This window comes from Falco rusticolus, chromosome 4 (genome assembly GCF_015220075.1).
Source record: "Falco rusticolus isolate bFalRus1 chromosome 4, bFalRus1.pri, whole genome shotgun sequence".
Classification (NCBI taxonomy): Eukaryota; Metazoa; Chordata; class Aves; order Falconiformes; family Falconidae; genus Falco; species Falco rusticolus.
Genome location: NC_051190.1, coordinates 107,968,764 through 107,981,981, shown reverse-complemented (window position 1 = coordinate 107,981,981; position 13,218 = coordinate 107,968,764). Strand labels below are relative to the sequence as shown.

Genomic DNA, 13,218 nt, shown 5'->3' with positions numbered 1-13,218 from the left:
CCATGTTCTTTGCTTTTTAGCTCAAAATACTTGAAACAAAGATATCTCATCACAAACGTACAGGTGATATGTAGACAGCTATCTGTGTAGACACTGTTAAGTGCAATTTTATTATACCTTATCTTCCATGACAACTATTCCCAGTGTATTCCTACATTCAAAAGACATGCCTGATTTTTTTCTGAACAAGCTTTATAGTTTTATTGTTTATTCCAGAAAATTAACGAGTCAAATGCACCAACAGCCTCATCCATAACCCACTGAATTGAATAGCTTTGCAGCGCAATCAAACGAGGAAACAAAATGAAGTGAAGAACAGTCCATCTTGGTAAGGTTTTAATTAACGGTGATTCAAAATGCTATCTTTTCTAGCTGCCGATAAAAATATTTGTACAACCAATGTGCTTATTATGTCATGGTAACCATAAAACTATAGTAGGTGATATGTGGAATATAAAACAGTAAGTTTAGCTACTATTTTATATGTCAATTTCCTATAGAGCCGAGATGAAAAGTTTTATGCCATTACAGAAGACTTCAATTTATTCTTCGACTGACATGCTTCATTAATTGCTATTTGTAAAGAAGTGACCAATTACTGTTTTAGTTGGATTTCAACCCAGTTATTTTTCTACACTCATATTTTCTTAATAGATATTTCTCAACCCCAAGCATGTATCTCTGTGCAGGGAGATAGAGGGATCACTAGTCACAACAGGCATGACTCCAAGCTGTCACTGGATGGTGTCCAACAATTAAAGCTGCACACATGGAAGCATACACGGGAGTAAAGAAGTCGAAGGGCTTTCTGTCCATGCACGTGTCTATGCGGGGAAAAGGCTGCAGCCAGTTCAGACTACTTTTGGCATACAGTTTTCAGGTAACTGGACTACCTGAACATGATCTTACACTTCCACAGTAACATCCTGAGAAGAGACGGGAGGCAAGAGAAAGTCTTTTTGATGTCATTTTCAGAGCTCATTTCAGTTGTACAACTATGAGTATATGATCAGCCTAAGAGGGAAGAAAAAGAACTTTTAAATGCTGCAAGAAAACTGGCACACAGTTGTCATATGGGAGACGGGAAAAAGCTGAGAGTCCTTAAAGGCAGCGCATGTGGTAAACAAGTATGTTACAGAAAAACTTTTCTTGTTTTAGTATTTTCACAGTAAGTCAACACGAGATTTTATAAATAGAAGCAGACATCCTTAAGACCCTAGGTTCTGTCACAATTAAAGAGGAATTCACAACCACACTCAAACCCCAAAACAATCAGGAACCAGACAAGAAAATAAAGCGTGCTTCTGAGTTTCAAAACACATTCTAAGAAGTTTCAGGCCAACGAGTTACTTTCCCAGAGAGCGAGGTCCAAGGTAGACCACACTCGAGTTCCTCCTCCCCTCACCCCCCCCCAGCCCCCAAAACCAAAGGACACTCACAGAAGACACCTCTTCCATGATTACAGGAATTGTGTCACAAAGGGAAGACATCAGAACACTCCTTTCTGGTTCCAATTTAGGAAAACTTCAAAGAGACACCTTTGCAGTCATAATCTGACCTAAATAATTTGTCTCTCCTCTCCCTTTTCACCACTCTGCACAAGAGAAGAATGAACAACTGCTTAAACTCAGCTGCAACCAAATATCAAACTATGGCTTTAGGCAGATCAGAAGCCTATGAGCTTCAGTCATTGTTAGAAACTCTGCAAATGAAAAAAAAAAAAACACCAAACCCAAGGAGAAGCATGTCATTAAATTCCATCCTAAAATTATGAAAGGGTACGAGTTTCATGAAAATTTACCTACTTCACGTGACTTTAAAGACTGGGTTCGTTCAGGCAATGTGCTCCATTTCTCACACACAGAGTCCTACCCCAGACTAGAAATGTATTAGCGTTCAGTAGTTCATGTATCTGTATTTCCTTCTCCTATCTGTCAGCTGCAAGTGTTGGCCTTCACTGTGGTAGATAATTTCCAAGTCACATAATTAGCACAGTTCTGGCTGTTAATTAACCTCCTAACAGAAGAACAGAGTAACAAGAAAAAAAACATACCCTAATGTTTCTGCCTGTACTGAACCTTGTTACAGGTCATTTTCATTGTTTCTTATCTAGTAAAAAAAGAAACAAGACAGTGCAAAGACACACCACAGCAGTTACCACCCAACTGCTGCAGCCACACCATACACCACGCAAAGGAAGAATTCGGCATTTTGAACAGGCATTCTGTGATGATGCATTGCTTCACAATCACAATACACATCACTGCACTCCACACAAGACTAGGTCATGGAATCTTGAGGTCAAACTCCATCATTCCAACAATTTCTCCTCTGTTCTTCAATTATCCGTCTTACTTTTGTAAGTTTATTCCCAAAAATAAGTTGAGTCAGGCAACATAAGGGAAGTACTAGCGGGCACTTGATGTTAAAAGTCATGATGTTAAAAGGGGGGGGGAGGGGGTGTGTGTTTGTGAACATGTCTAAACCACATGTATTTCAGTACAGGCAGTAAGGGCTCCCGCAGCACAGAGGGCTGAACTCCAGCTCTTATTTCCGAGATCTTTTCTGCAGGCACATTCATTCTGTCTTTGGGTACAGTTAACTATAGCCGACTACTGCCACAAGACTGGGCTTCAGGCCTACAAGACTTGTTTCTGCTTGTGGTCACTGAGGATGCAAAGAGCCAATTTTCTAATGAACTTACTCTGAAATGACAGTTCCAAAACAACTCTGCAACACCCTCAAACAGCACGGAGGACAGCACTGCTAATACCAGTATGGCGAGCTTCCAAGGAAGGGGAGCTGAACTTCTCCTCTGACAGTCTCCACAGACACCGCTGGCATTGCCATTCCTCCTGTCACTCAAACAGGATACTATTTCTTTAGCTTATGTAAGTTCCAGTGAAGAACTTTATAGAAGGAAACGCATCTCACTGCTCCCCCACGTTAAGGGGTTGGTGTCAAGAAAGGAACCCAGTGTGACACCTTAAATGTTTACTTTACTTTCTACAGCCATCGCAACAGCAAAAGAGGTCCTTCCAGATGAAGCTTAGGTTGACGCAAAGATGTACCCAACAACTTTTTAACAGTCATGCTAATTCTTCTGCAAAATTCTCCTACTACTTGTGAGCACAGATTCACGAACCATGGTACTTCTACTTTGATAACAGTAGTTATTCTTCAATTACATATGCAGTAAGTTTAACAATTTAATGATTACTGAAACAGTTTTAACACATGTGCAGAGCATTGCAGGAATTTTACCAACCTTCAGGTGAGAAAACCTCACAACTAACCTGTTCAAATGCAAACTATGAAAAACATCACTTATTTTTAAGCAATTACAGCTTGTCACATGTTGTGAATCTTAAAAAAAAAAAAAGGCAATTCACAGTATGCGAAGTCGAAGCCCTTTCAAAAATAAAAGATGTGTCTGCGTGCAGCTATATTTGCCCTTCCTAGACAATAAATTTGATATACTTGACCCAAAAACCATCTTTTGCATCTCTGGGCATAGAATAACAGTAGAAGACACTCTCTTGCCTGTATTATTTAGAGTGTTATTTCGAGATTATAGATGCTGGGGGAGTCCCCTTCCTGCGCTATAGAAAGGTGCGGCAGGTAGAAAAAAGAACCAGTGTCTTCCAGTCATTGTAAACAGAGCTCTACAGGGTAGCCAGACACCTGTTGGGTTTTGGATGACCCTTGACTATGAAGCTCTGAAGTTCATGAGAAGAGCTTTGCCATTCACCAATAGTGAGTCTGTGATATACTAACCACTTCTGTCCTTCTCATTCTCACTTTAGTGCTTTAGAAATCCCTTCTTCACCTCTCTTTTGCTCTCATTATGAAGATCTTCAAAGTCCTCCTCTCTTAAGCTCTACTTCTTCTGGAATAGATTAATTTGACTATTTACATCCCTGATGTAATCCCTGATTAAGCTTATAGTAAAAAGAAGAATAGACAAATGTCTATGGACAAGTCATAAAGTCTCACTTTTCACTTGAAAATTTCTACTTTTAAGTAGAGACTTCTCAGTCTGTGATCTTACTAGTGTTAGATAATATTTAAATGGCTGTGTGCTTGTGGATCAAAAGAAACAGAAAACAACATCATGGGGTAGAAGTGGAAGAAAGGTGGTTGGTATAGGATTAGGAACGATGCAGAGCAGTAACGGCATTTGCAACCTTGCAGGTGACAGGGAAGTGAGAAGATAAAGTGTTCTTCTACGAGTCCTCCTTAACACGGAAAATTATCCCCCCGAATGAAAGAACACTATTAAAACCAGCAACAAATGCAGCAGAGCTGTAAAACAAAATACTGGTCCTGGAAGGGAGACAGGAGCAAAGGAAATGAAAGCTATCGGGCAGTACCGATACAAGGCTCTAATTTGGCAAAAAGACTCCACAGCAACACAATATTAAGAATAAGACCTCTTTCTCTTGATCCTCATGTTTTAGCAAACATAGCAAGAACTGAACTACGCAGTTACAAAGAAACAGAGGCAAGGGGTAGGGAATTCCACTAACACACTGTTTCCGAAGTGTCTTTGTACCATGACTTGGGATGTTTCAGTAATTCAAAACAATGAGTAATAATGTAACCAGAAAAATAACACTGACATTTTGTTTTTCTTCATCTGTTTACTTTATGTGTGCTTTTCCTTCTTTTTAACCTACCAACAATACTTTGTGGTGCTGGTGAGAAAATGAAGCATTAGCAGAGTTAGAGAAAAAGCAACTGACACCACACAAAGATCTGAGGCAGGAAAGACATAATCGAGTGCTCAGGATGAAAAGAAAGACTTTGCACAGACTACCTACCCACTATCATGAGCAACAGACAGAAGAAGCAGATGACCTAAAGACGGGAACAGGGAAGGAGAGAATACCAATTACCCCTAGTATCATACAAAACTGAGATTGCAGGGTTGGATTTAAGTGACTACACTATTAATTAGTTACAGATTACGTTAGTGTATAAATAAATGCAGAACTTCTTGAAAGTGGTCTTCTCCCCAGTTCAGCTGCCTATGACAAATAGGTCATTCAGCTGTGAGCTAGGCAGATCCTTGGTCTCTTGCGCTGCTTGCCACTGGATGACCAGGTTCTTGAATGGAAGGTTCAACTACTTCACCGTTAAGAGGCACCAGTATAGATGGAGCTGTCAAAATGCAGAGGACAAGCAGCAAAATCTTGAAACACCGAATTTGTCACGATTGCTAGAAATTCTGTAAGCTCTAAACAGGCTCATTTTGGCCTCAATGCTTTAACTATTGCAATTTCATTCTTGTTTTGTCATGCCGACTAGAATCCTTGCTTGTGTCCCCTTCTCTGCCTTCATTAAGGTACTGTTCTATCTTCACTTTGCCAAAGTAAAAAAAAATAAAAAAATATCCAGAGGTACCCATGCTTTCTTTTCTGTACCAGATAAAATGAAGCACAGGATTTCAGCACAAAGTGAGAGTGAACCTCAAGCATGATTGCAGAATGACCAAGAATAACTTATCAGCTAATGCTCATCCGCTGCAATTAGGAAGGCCATTAAGTGACAGTTCATTGTTTGAAAGTAGGGAAACATTCAACATTTAGGATGCTTTCTCGACAGGTCAGGACGCTGCCAGAAATAGACTAGCCCATGCAAACTGGCAAAGTTACGTACAAAACCTGAACACTCGCTAAGTTCTCCTAACACGAGTCAGTTCACCATTAAGAGGCATTCTTTCCTCCTTTGGGGCTGGAAAGCTCCCACTTCCCCTCCACCTCGCTGTGCCTATATATGTAGTTCTGAAGTTTAACAACATAAGCTTAAGCAAAGTGGTTTGTTTTTTTCTTGTTTTACTCAACAACACCACCACCCCCCGTGTTAGAATAGGCAGAGCTTTGCTTTACACTTCTCAAATTCAAATATGGTTTCAGTAATTTAGTGAGAAAAATATTTGCGTGTTCAAGCTGCCCTAAATAGGTAGGGTTGACTCATGTAAACAACAATCTACTTACATGGTATTGTTCACTCAATTCACATACATGCTGTATTACTCTAGAAATAATCAATGAAAATCTAAAATTATATTCAATTCACAGTAAAAAGCATCTCATTATTATAGCAGAGAAGTCATTAGGTGCTTCAGCTAACAAGTAGTTCCTCAATCTACAAGGATGCTACAGACCAACTATTCTGCCCCTCTTTCATTTGTATATCACTGCTAGTGCTTCTTCTTTAACTCTCAGCACCCACCCTGCTGGTTACAAGTCTCATCTTCCTTTCTCTCCTCACTCCTCAGTCCCACCATTCTCGCATTAGCTATAGTTTTTGTGCTGAAATGGGTCAGTGCTGTATAATTCGTCAACACCTGAGCAATCACAACTGAATTAACTGGTACGTTCCCACCCCTTGGCAAGAGTGTTAGTGTCATTACGAAGAAGAGGAATAAAAACATTCCCTTGTATTTCAGAGCTTAAATATTAAGATTCTGTCCTCGTTTGCACAAAGGATAACACCAGGACACCTTATTTCAGATTCATCTTCAAATGCCAGATTAGAACTTGTCCTCCACCCACAACAATGAAGGAAAACAAAAACCTCAAGAATCAGCACTGTAAGCATGCTCCCAGCACTTAGCTATGAACTGCTTTGTTTATTTTTTTTTCTTGATGTGAAATGTTTTGTGATTCCTATTATGATACAGATTATTTAAACACAAACATTATAAATAACTTTGAAACAGTTAAGTCACTGTAACTAAGGCAACGAGTCTCCCACTCAACTTCCAGAAATAGGAAGAGAGGAAAAGAGGTAAGAACAAAATAAAAAGTTGGCAGGAACAAGAAAACAAACGATCAGATATTAGTTTGACATTGAGGAAGACCCAGCTGACTATAGGAAAATAAAAGGAACAGCAACTGAGAAACAAACTAGCTGATAAAAGATGAAGTGAAGGATATGAAGTGTTTAATACCAGAGATAATTAATTTCAGTCATTTTATCACACAATCCATTTCAGTGAATGGAAACAACGACAAAAATCTGGTAATGTAACAATCCACATCAGATAGCAGATTGCTAGTTCAGAGTCTCAACAGCTATCCCATAGGAATTTTCAACTTTTTTGTGGGTGCTAAGGCAGGCACTTCTTCATACGCAAGCACATATTTGCCTCATTTTTTCTCTCCTGATATTTGCCTCCAAGTAATGGTCACAGACCTTTGATGCTATCTACATGAATAGACCTTTATACCCTCACAGAAGGCCACTGAGTTAACAGGATCTGCCACAAGTATCTGCCTGTAGAATCAAGGCTTGCTTTGTTTCTCTCCCACCTTTTCTTCCCCCCCGCCCCCCCAAAAAAAAAAAGTTTATTTTCTTGACTGAGAAGAACTGCTTGTTCACAAGTCCAAAGTTCCTGAGTTATCATCAGGCAATCTGATCCCCCAAAACGAACACATGGTAGAACCAGGTTCTCTCAACACATTCTAATGGAAGGGCTGGTAATTACTTTGTATAACAAGATAAACAGAGTTCAAGTTACTCAAAGTTGTCCACCAATTAAAGAAACTTATCTTTTCAGTACATGTGAGTTCTTTGCCTGGGAACACAAGAATTAACCTAAGACTTAAGGTGTCTTGATATTTATTACAACTACCTAATTTAGTTATCTTATATACATTTAATAAAGATTAGATGCAAATTTTAGGAAGAATGCATGATGGAGAATTGAGCAGAAAGAGTGGTTCTCAACTTTGACAAGATTCCCAAAAGTCATGCTTTTTAAAGAACAGTAACATAAAAGTAACCTCTACCAAAAAAAAAAACCAACTATTAAACCCATATCTCATTAGTCTGCGTCAGAACAGAACTAGTGGAGCAATACCACGCAATTTCATTCCCACCATAACCCTCCCTCATCGAACAGCAGCAGCTCCTTTTCATCACCACAGGAGACCATTCCTCCTCTTAAGGGTAACAAGGAACCAGTTGGGACATTTATTCTTGGCATGAATTCTAAAAGAATGAAGTCTAATGCTAGCAGTAATGAAAATAGCAACCAGAGAGGCATTCAGAGCGTTCACTATGACACTGCAAACATTTGTTGAACTGCCAATTGAACAAGATCCATCTTCGCTACGAGAAAGATATAAATGGGCAATAAAGAAGTCAGTGCTCTCATTGTTCAAGGACTTTCAAGATAAGTGGTCACTCCAGTATCCTCATGCAGTTGTTCATACTCCAATCCTTTCCACTCACATCTGACTTCTGGGAATAAACGCATTGCCTCAAGCGCAGTCTAGTAGTCTTAAGAAAAATCCCATACAAATTCCTTTCAAATGCCCATTATTATGAGGCCTAATATTTCTTCCTATTACATATTTAAGATTCAGAGAAGACAGGTTATGCATAATTAAAATAATGATGTACTGAAAGAAAAAATAAAGCTTTACCAACTATAATGACACTGCATCCAATGAGCTTTACTACAAATAGTTATACAGCTGCAAAATTAAAGAAAACGGTCCACCAGTTTTGATCAGGGCTTCATGCATTTCAATAAAACTATACTGAAATGTAGGCTTACTCTAACCTAAAAGATGACCTGTAGGCACATACACAGGTAAGGCTTGTAACAGAAAAGCAATGAATCCCCTCAGCTGTAAGGTAATCCAAATTTCACCTACCCACTAAATAAAACTAGGCTGTCAATTACTCCTTAGGTGTAAGAGGGCCTAACTTGCGACCCTTTAAAGCAAGAATTTACCTGTTCTGTGAAACAGTTAATGTACCCAGACACTATGACTGAATAGCAAAACACCAGAAGACACTTAGCCTTTCAGGGTTAGGTTATGCAGAGTTGAGAGGGCTTTTATACAGGAGACCAAGGCATACCATTATGGACTTACAAGCAAGTTACTCCTTTTTGCTCCTGCATCTCACACCTCCCCCCACCCAAAAAAAAAAAACCCAAAAAAAACCCCACAAACCATCAGCAAACCTTGACTTAAACTTTGCTTTCAGTGCATTTCTTACAGGAGACTGTTTCAGGAAGAAACAAACAAACTTTTACAGCCTCCCTCTCACTTGGCATTTTAGCAATTAAAGCAGCTTCTCATCCAGAAGAACCTGGTACATGAGCACCAATCTATGAAGACAGCAGGAAGGCAAACAAACTGAAGAGCAAACACCTTAATCATAAGGCACACTTACTATATTTTTCACCTCTGCCTTGAGTGGCTTAACCTTCGGTGACATAATTTGCATATTTGCTTCCTCTATTTTTAAACACGTCTGTCCAACACTGCACAACAAATCAAGCAACAAGAACAATCTACAGCTTCTAACTTGACATTTGAATGATTACCCTTTCTACCCCAGAGTTAAAGTTTGCTACTGAGCATTACATGTATCAACTTTGTTCAATATTGTTCAGTTTAGCTTCAAATACAATTTTTGCAAACATGGCTTATGGGGTTTTTTTGATACCTAATATAGGTTGAGAGCAAACATAAGTCATCTCTGGAAGTACAACACACACCCTGAATTATTTCAAAACTTTAAAGATATTCCTACCTCCTAGGACTGCAAAGCAATAAACCTTGAGCTGCGTTAACACAAATTTGTGGACATACCTCCTGGCTGCTTCTTGAACCCTACTCTTCTCAGTGCATGGAAACCCTTTATTCCGAAAGTTAAAGGTATCAAATCAGCCCCCAAAGACAACCAAATATTTGAGCTTCACAAACACATTAAGCATCTGTAGGATCAAAGTTTTGTTTATCAGTGTACTAAGTAAATTAAATCAACTGCAAGTGGAACTGGGATTTCAGCCTCTGAGCTCAACTAAGAGCCTCAGAGCAGAATTTCTCACCTCATTTTAAGTTCTCAAGTGCTTCTTTTACCCAAGCTTGCAATAGCTTGAAAAACTAAACTAAACCAAGTGTAAGAAAATATCAAGCTGCTTGTATGCCCCAACTCTGTCTCCGCCCAGCATAATTCTGACATCTAAATAAAAAACGCAGAGCCCTTCTGCACTATCAAAGAACAAAATCAACAAGTTTATGTTGATTTTTGGAAAGAAATAATCTTGAGAATTACACTGAAGTAGTATTTTATTAAATTTTTGTTCCAGAAAGTTATTAATCTAACTGTTGTAGAAGGAAACTAGCAAATCACTTCCCTCCTTCATACTAGCTGAACAGTGTAAGCAACAGAGCAGCCTTTGAGCTTCCCTGTGAAACACAGCCACCACTGCAGACAGACTCACTATAGGGACCACAAACACACACATGACATTTACTTTATTCTAAACGAATGCATCACTGTGGAGCAAAGCATACATACAGTTCAAGCAAAAATGAATCATGTTGCATAAAACACTGACGATAAACACCTCTATTTCATACAACACCAGTTTTTATAACGAGCAGGTGGTGTTATAATCTTAGCACAGCACCCCATCCCGAAGTCAAGACATCTTGCAGCATACTGCACAAGAACACTGACCTGGAGGAATTCTCTGTAACTAGCAAAACTGAAATAGTTCATGTTAATGATGCCTCATGATTTTGGGCACTCTTAAAGAAAGCCATTTCAACAGAATTTAGTTTGTAATCACTTATTTATCAAGTAACTTACACCTAGCAGAAATACAGCTGCTGCTAAAAATCACTCCCTCTACAAAAGCTTCTTCAAAACCAGTACTCCCCTCTCTCCCTTCTTCCTCTGCCTCCTTTCCCCACCCCTAGCACCCACCCCTTTTAAGTGAAAGAACAGTTCCATTTCCAGCGTATCAATGCACCTTTACAGATCCATGAAGCCTCTAAAGAAATCCACCTCATGCTTCTGGATTAAAACTTGCATTACGATAGAAGCCGAAAGCTTCACATGCATTACTCTGTCAGACCAGTGGTCCCACAGCCCAGTATTTCAGCTCAGCATCAGTCAATAGCAGGATCCTTCCCAGAAGAAAAGTACCTTCATGTTAACATATTGATGGTGGGGGTTTTGAGAGTTATTTCACCATGTTTACTTGCAGAAGAGTTGTATTTCTTGGTTTTAACAGAAGGGCTTATTTAACAGAAGAGATGAACAAGTGTTTGTTTCTGTGCAGAGCCTCCCATAGAACAACAGTAATGAAGCCTGTAAAGAAACCTAACTCAAAGACACAAAGTGCATTTTGGGTTCATTGCTCCTTCATAGGTGAGGTTCTAGAAAGAATATGAGACTTCACTAAGTTTACATACAACACAGGACATAAAAGATCCCAGCTAAACATTTTTTCAAACAAAATCCCCAGGGACTGTGCAACCTAAGTGTAAAAAGACAGATGTATGTGCAGACCGATGAAAGGACTAGCAGGTAAGGATGAGCTGACACTGATCAGCATAATAAACAGACACAGGATACCAGTTGCCTAACCCCTGCCAAGTTTCTAGGTGTCGGGTTTTTTGTTGGTTTTTATGGTTTGGTTCTTTTTTTTTCCTGTGGGGCTTCTTTTTTTTGGCAGTGGGGTCTCCAAGCATTGCAGTCAGTTATCGCAAGAGTATCAAGGAGACCAACAGCAGCGTGTATGAGTTTTTACAGATAATTTGGTGTAACAGATGTGCAAGCACGAGCAAACACATTTTCTAGCAAGCATCTTCTTACACGCGGCAAACTGGCAAGGCAGACCCTCCCACCTTTGTATCTTGATACTGCACAGAAGACAATAGGTAGGACAGGGGAGACACAGGAAAGGACAGAGCGGCAAAGACAAGTATTTTTCACAAGCTGGGCTGGAAACCGAAGAGTCCAGCAAACAAAGAAGGGTGTGATGTGATGAAAGCAACAAACCACTGAAGGCACGAAAAACCTTCTCCTTTTCAGAAGGGGAGCACGGGCTGGGGGAGGTTTGTCAAGACAGCTCCGGAGAAAGAGACAGCAGCCGAACAAAAGATTTTAAAGGCCCCAAAGGGAAAGGTGCTGCGCGCGGGGACGGAGCGGGCAGCGCTGGGGCACGCGAGGCCGCGGGCCCGGCAGGAGGGCCCCGCTCCCGCCCCGGCTGCCCCCAGCCCGCTCCCCTCACAGCGGGCAGCGCTCGGGCCCGGGCTCCACCGCGCCACCCGGGCACCTTCCCCTTCCCAGGACACGGGCGCGGAGCAGGGCTGGCCGGGGGAGCCCGCAGAGCCCCCTCGTCACCCCCGCCGGGCCTCCCCGGGGCGGGGGGAGGCAGCGACCGGCGGCCTGGGCAGCCCCGCGGAGCAGGGCGCCGTCCCGCCGTCCCTCCGCCCGGAGCCGGCGGGCCGCCAGGGCGGGGAGAGCAGGGCAGGGCAGGGGGTGGGCGGACCGCTGCAGCCACCTGTTAGGCCCGATACCTGCGCGGGGCGGCGGCCCCCGGCCGCCCGGCTGGGCCACCGAGGGGGCACCGGCGCCCGCACTCGGAGCACATGGCGCCTGCCGCCGCCGGGCGGCCGCCACCCGGCCCCAGCGGGCCGCAGCAGCAGCCATGCTGCCTACCCCTGCCCGCCGCCTGTCACACACACACACACGCACGCACAACCACACCGCGGCGGGAGGGGGCGGGGAAGGGCGCGCAGCCGCCGCGCCCGGCGGCACCGGGAGGGAAGGGAGAGGCGGGCGACGGCAGCCGCCCCCACGCACCCACCTGCTCGCGGAGTTTGAGGAACACCATGGCGAGACCGCCGCACCGACCGGCCGCCGCCTCCGGCCACCAACGACTCGGCTCCGCTCGCCGCCCCGCCCCCCCGCCGCCCGCGCGCCGGCCACGCCCCCCTCCTCGCCCGCCGCCGCCGCGGCCGCCGGCGCCACCCCCGCGCCGGGGCCTCGCGCCGAACTCGCGGGCGGCGGCGCGCGGCGGGCTCGCCAGGGGCGGGGCCCTCCTCGCACCCCGCCCCGCGGCCCGGCCCCGCCCCGCCGCTCCCCTCGAACTCCCGAGGAGCTTCCCGAATTAACCGCCCGCCGGCATCAAAGGCGCCCGCCCGCGCCGCCGGCCGCGGCCCCGGCCAGCACCACCAAGGGCGGTGCTGATTGGCCCGCAGCAGTCGGGGCGGAGTAAGGGCGGCGCTGATTGGTGGGGCGGACGAGGCGGGCTGGCAGGGGGAGAGGACGTGAGATGGGCACGTGGGGGCGGCGGGGTCGCGGCCGCCGCGGTTTCCGCGGGGGTCGCCGCGGCTTCCCCAGAGCTGGTTTCGGCGACCTGGCGAGAGAGGCCCCAGGTGGGGGCCCTCG

General features: G+C 43.6%; 1 protein-coding gene across 1 annotated transcript in view; it reads right to left on the bottom strand.

The window, feature by feature from the left end:
* Positions 1-12,733, bottom strand: part of ANKRD28 (ankyrin repeat domain 28) — a 128,577-nt gene extending 115,844 nt beyond the window's left edge. Inside the window, exon 1 of the mRNA XM_037383300.1 lies at positions 12,635-12,733. Within this exon, the coding sequence (XP_037239197.1) occupies positions 12,635-12,661 (27 nt within the window). The 5' untranslated portion in view covers positions 12,662-12,733. The remainder of the gene's footprint in view (positions 1-12,634) is intronic.
* Positions 12,734-13,218: the final 485 nt, after the last annotated feature.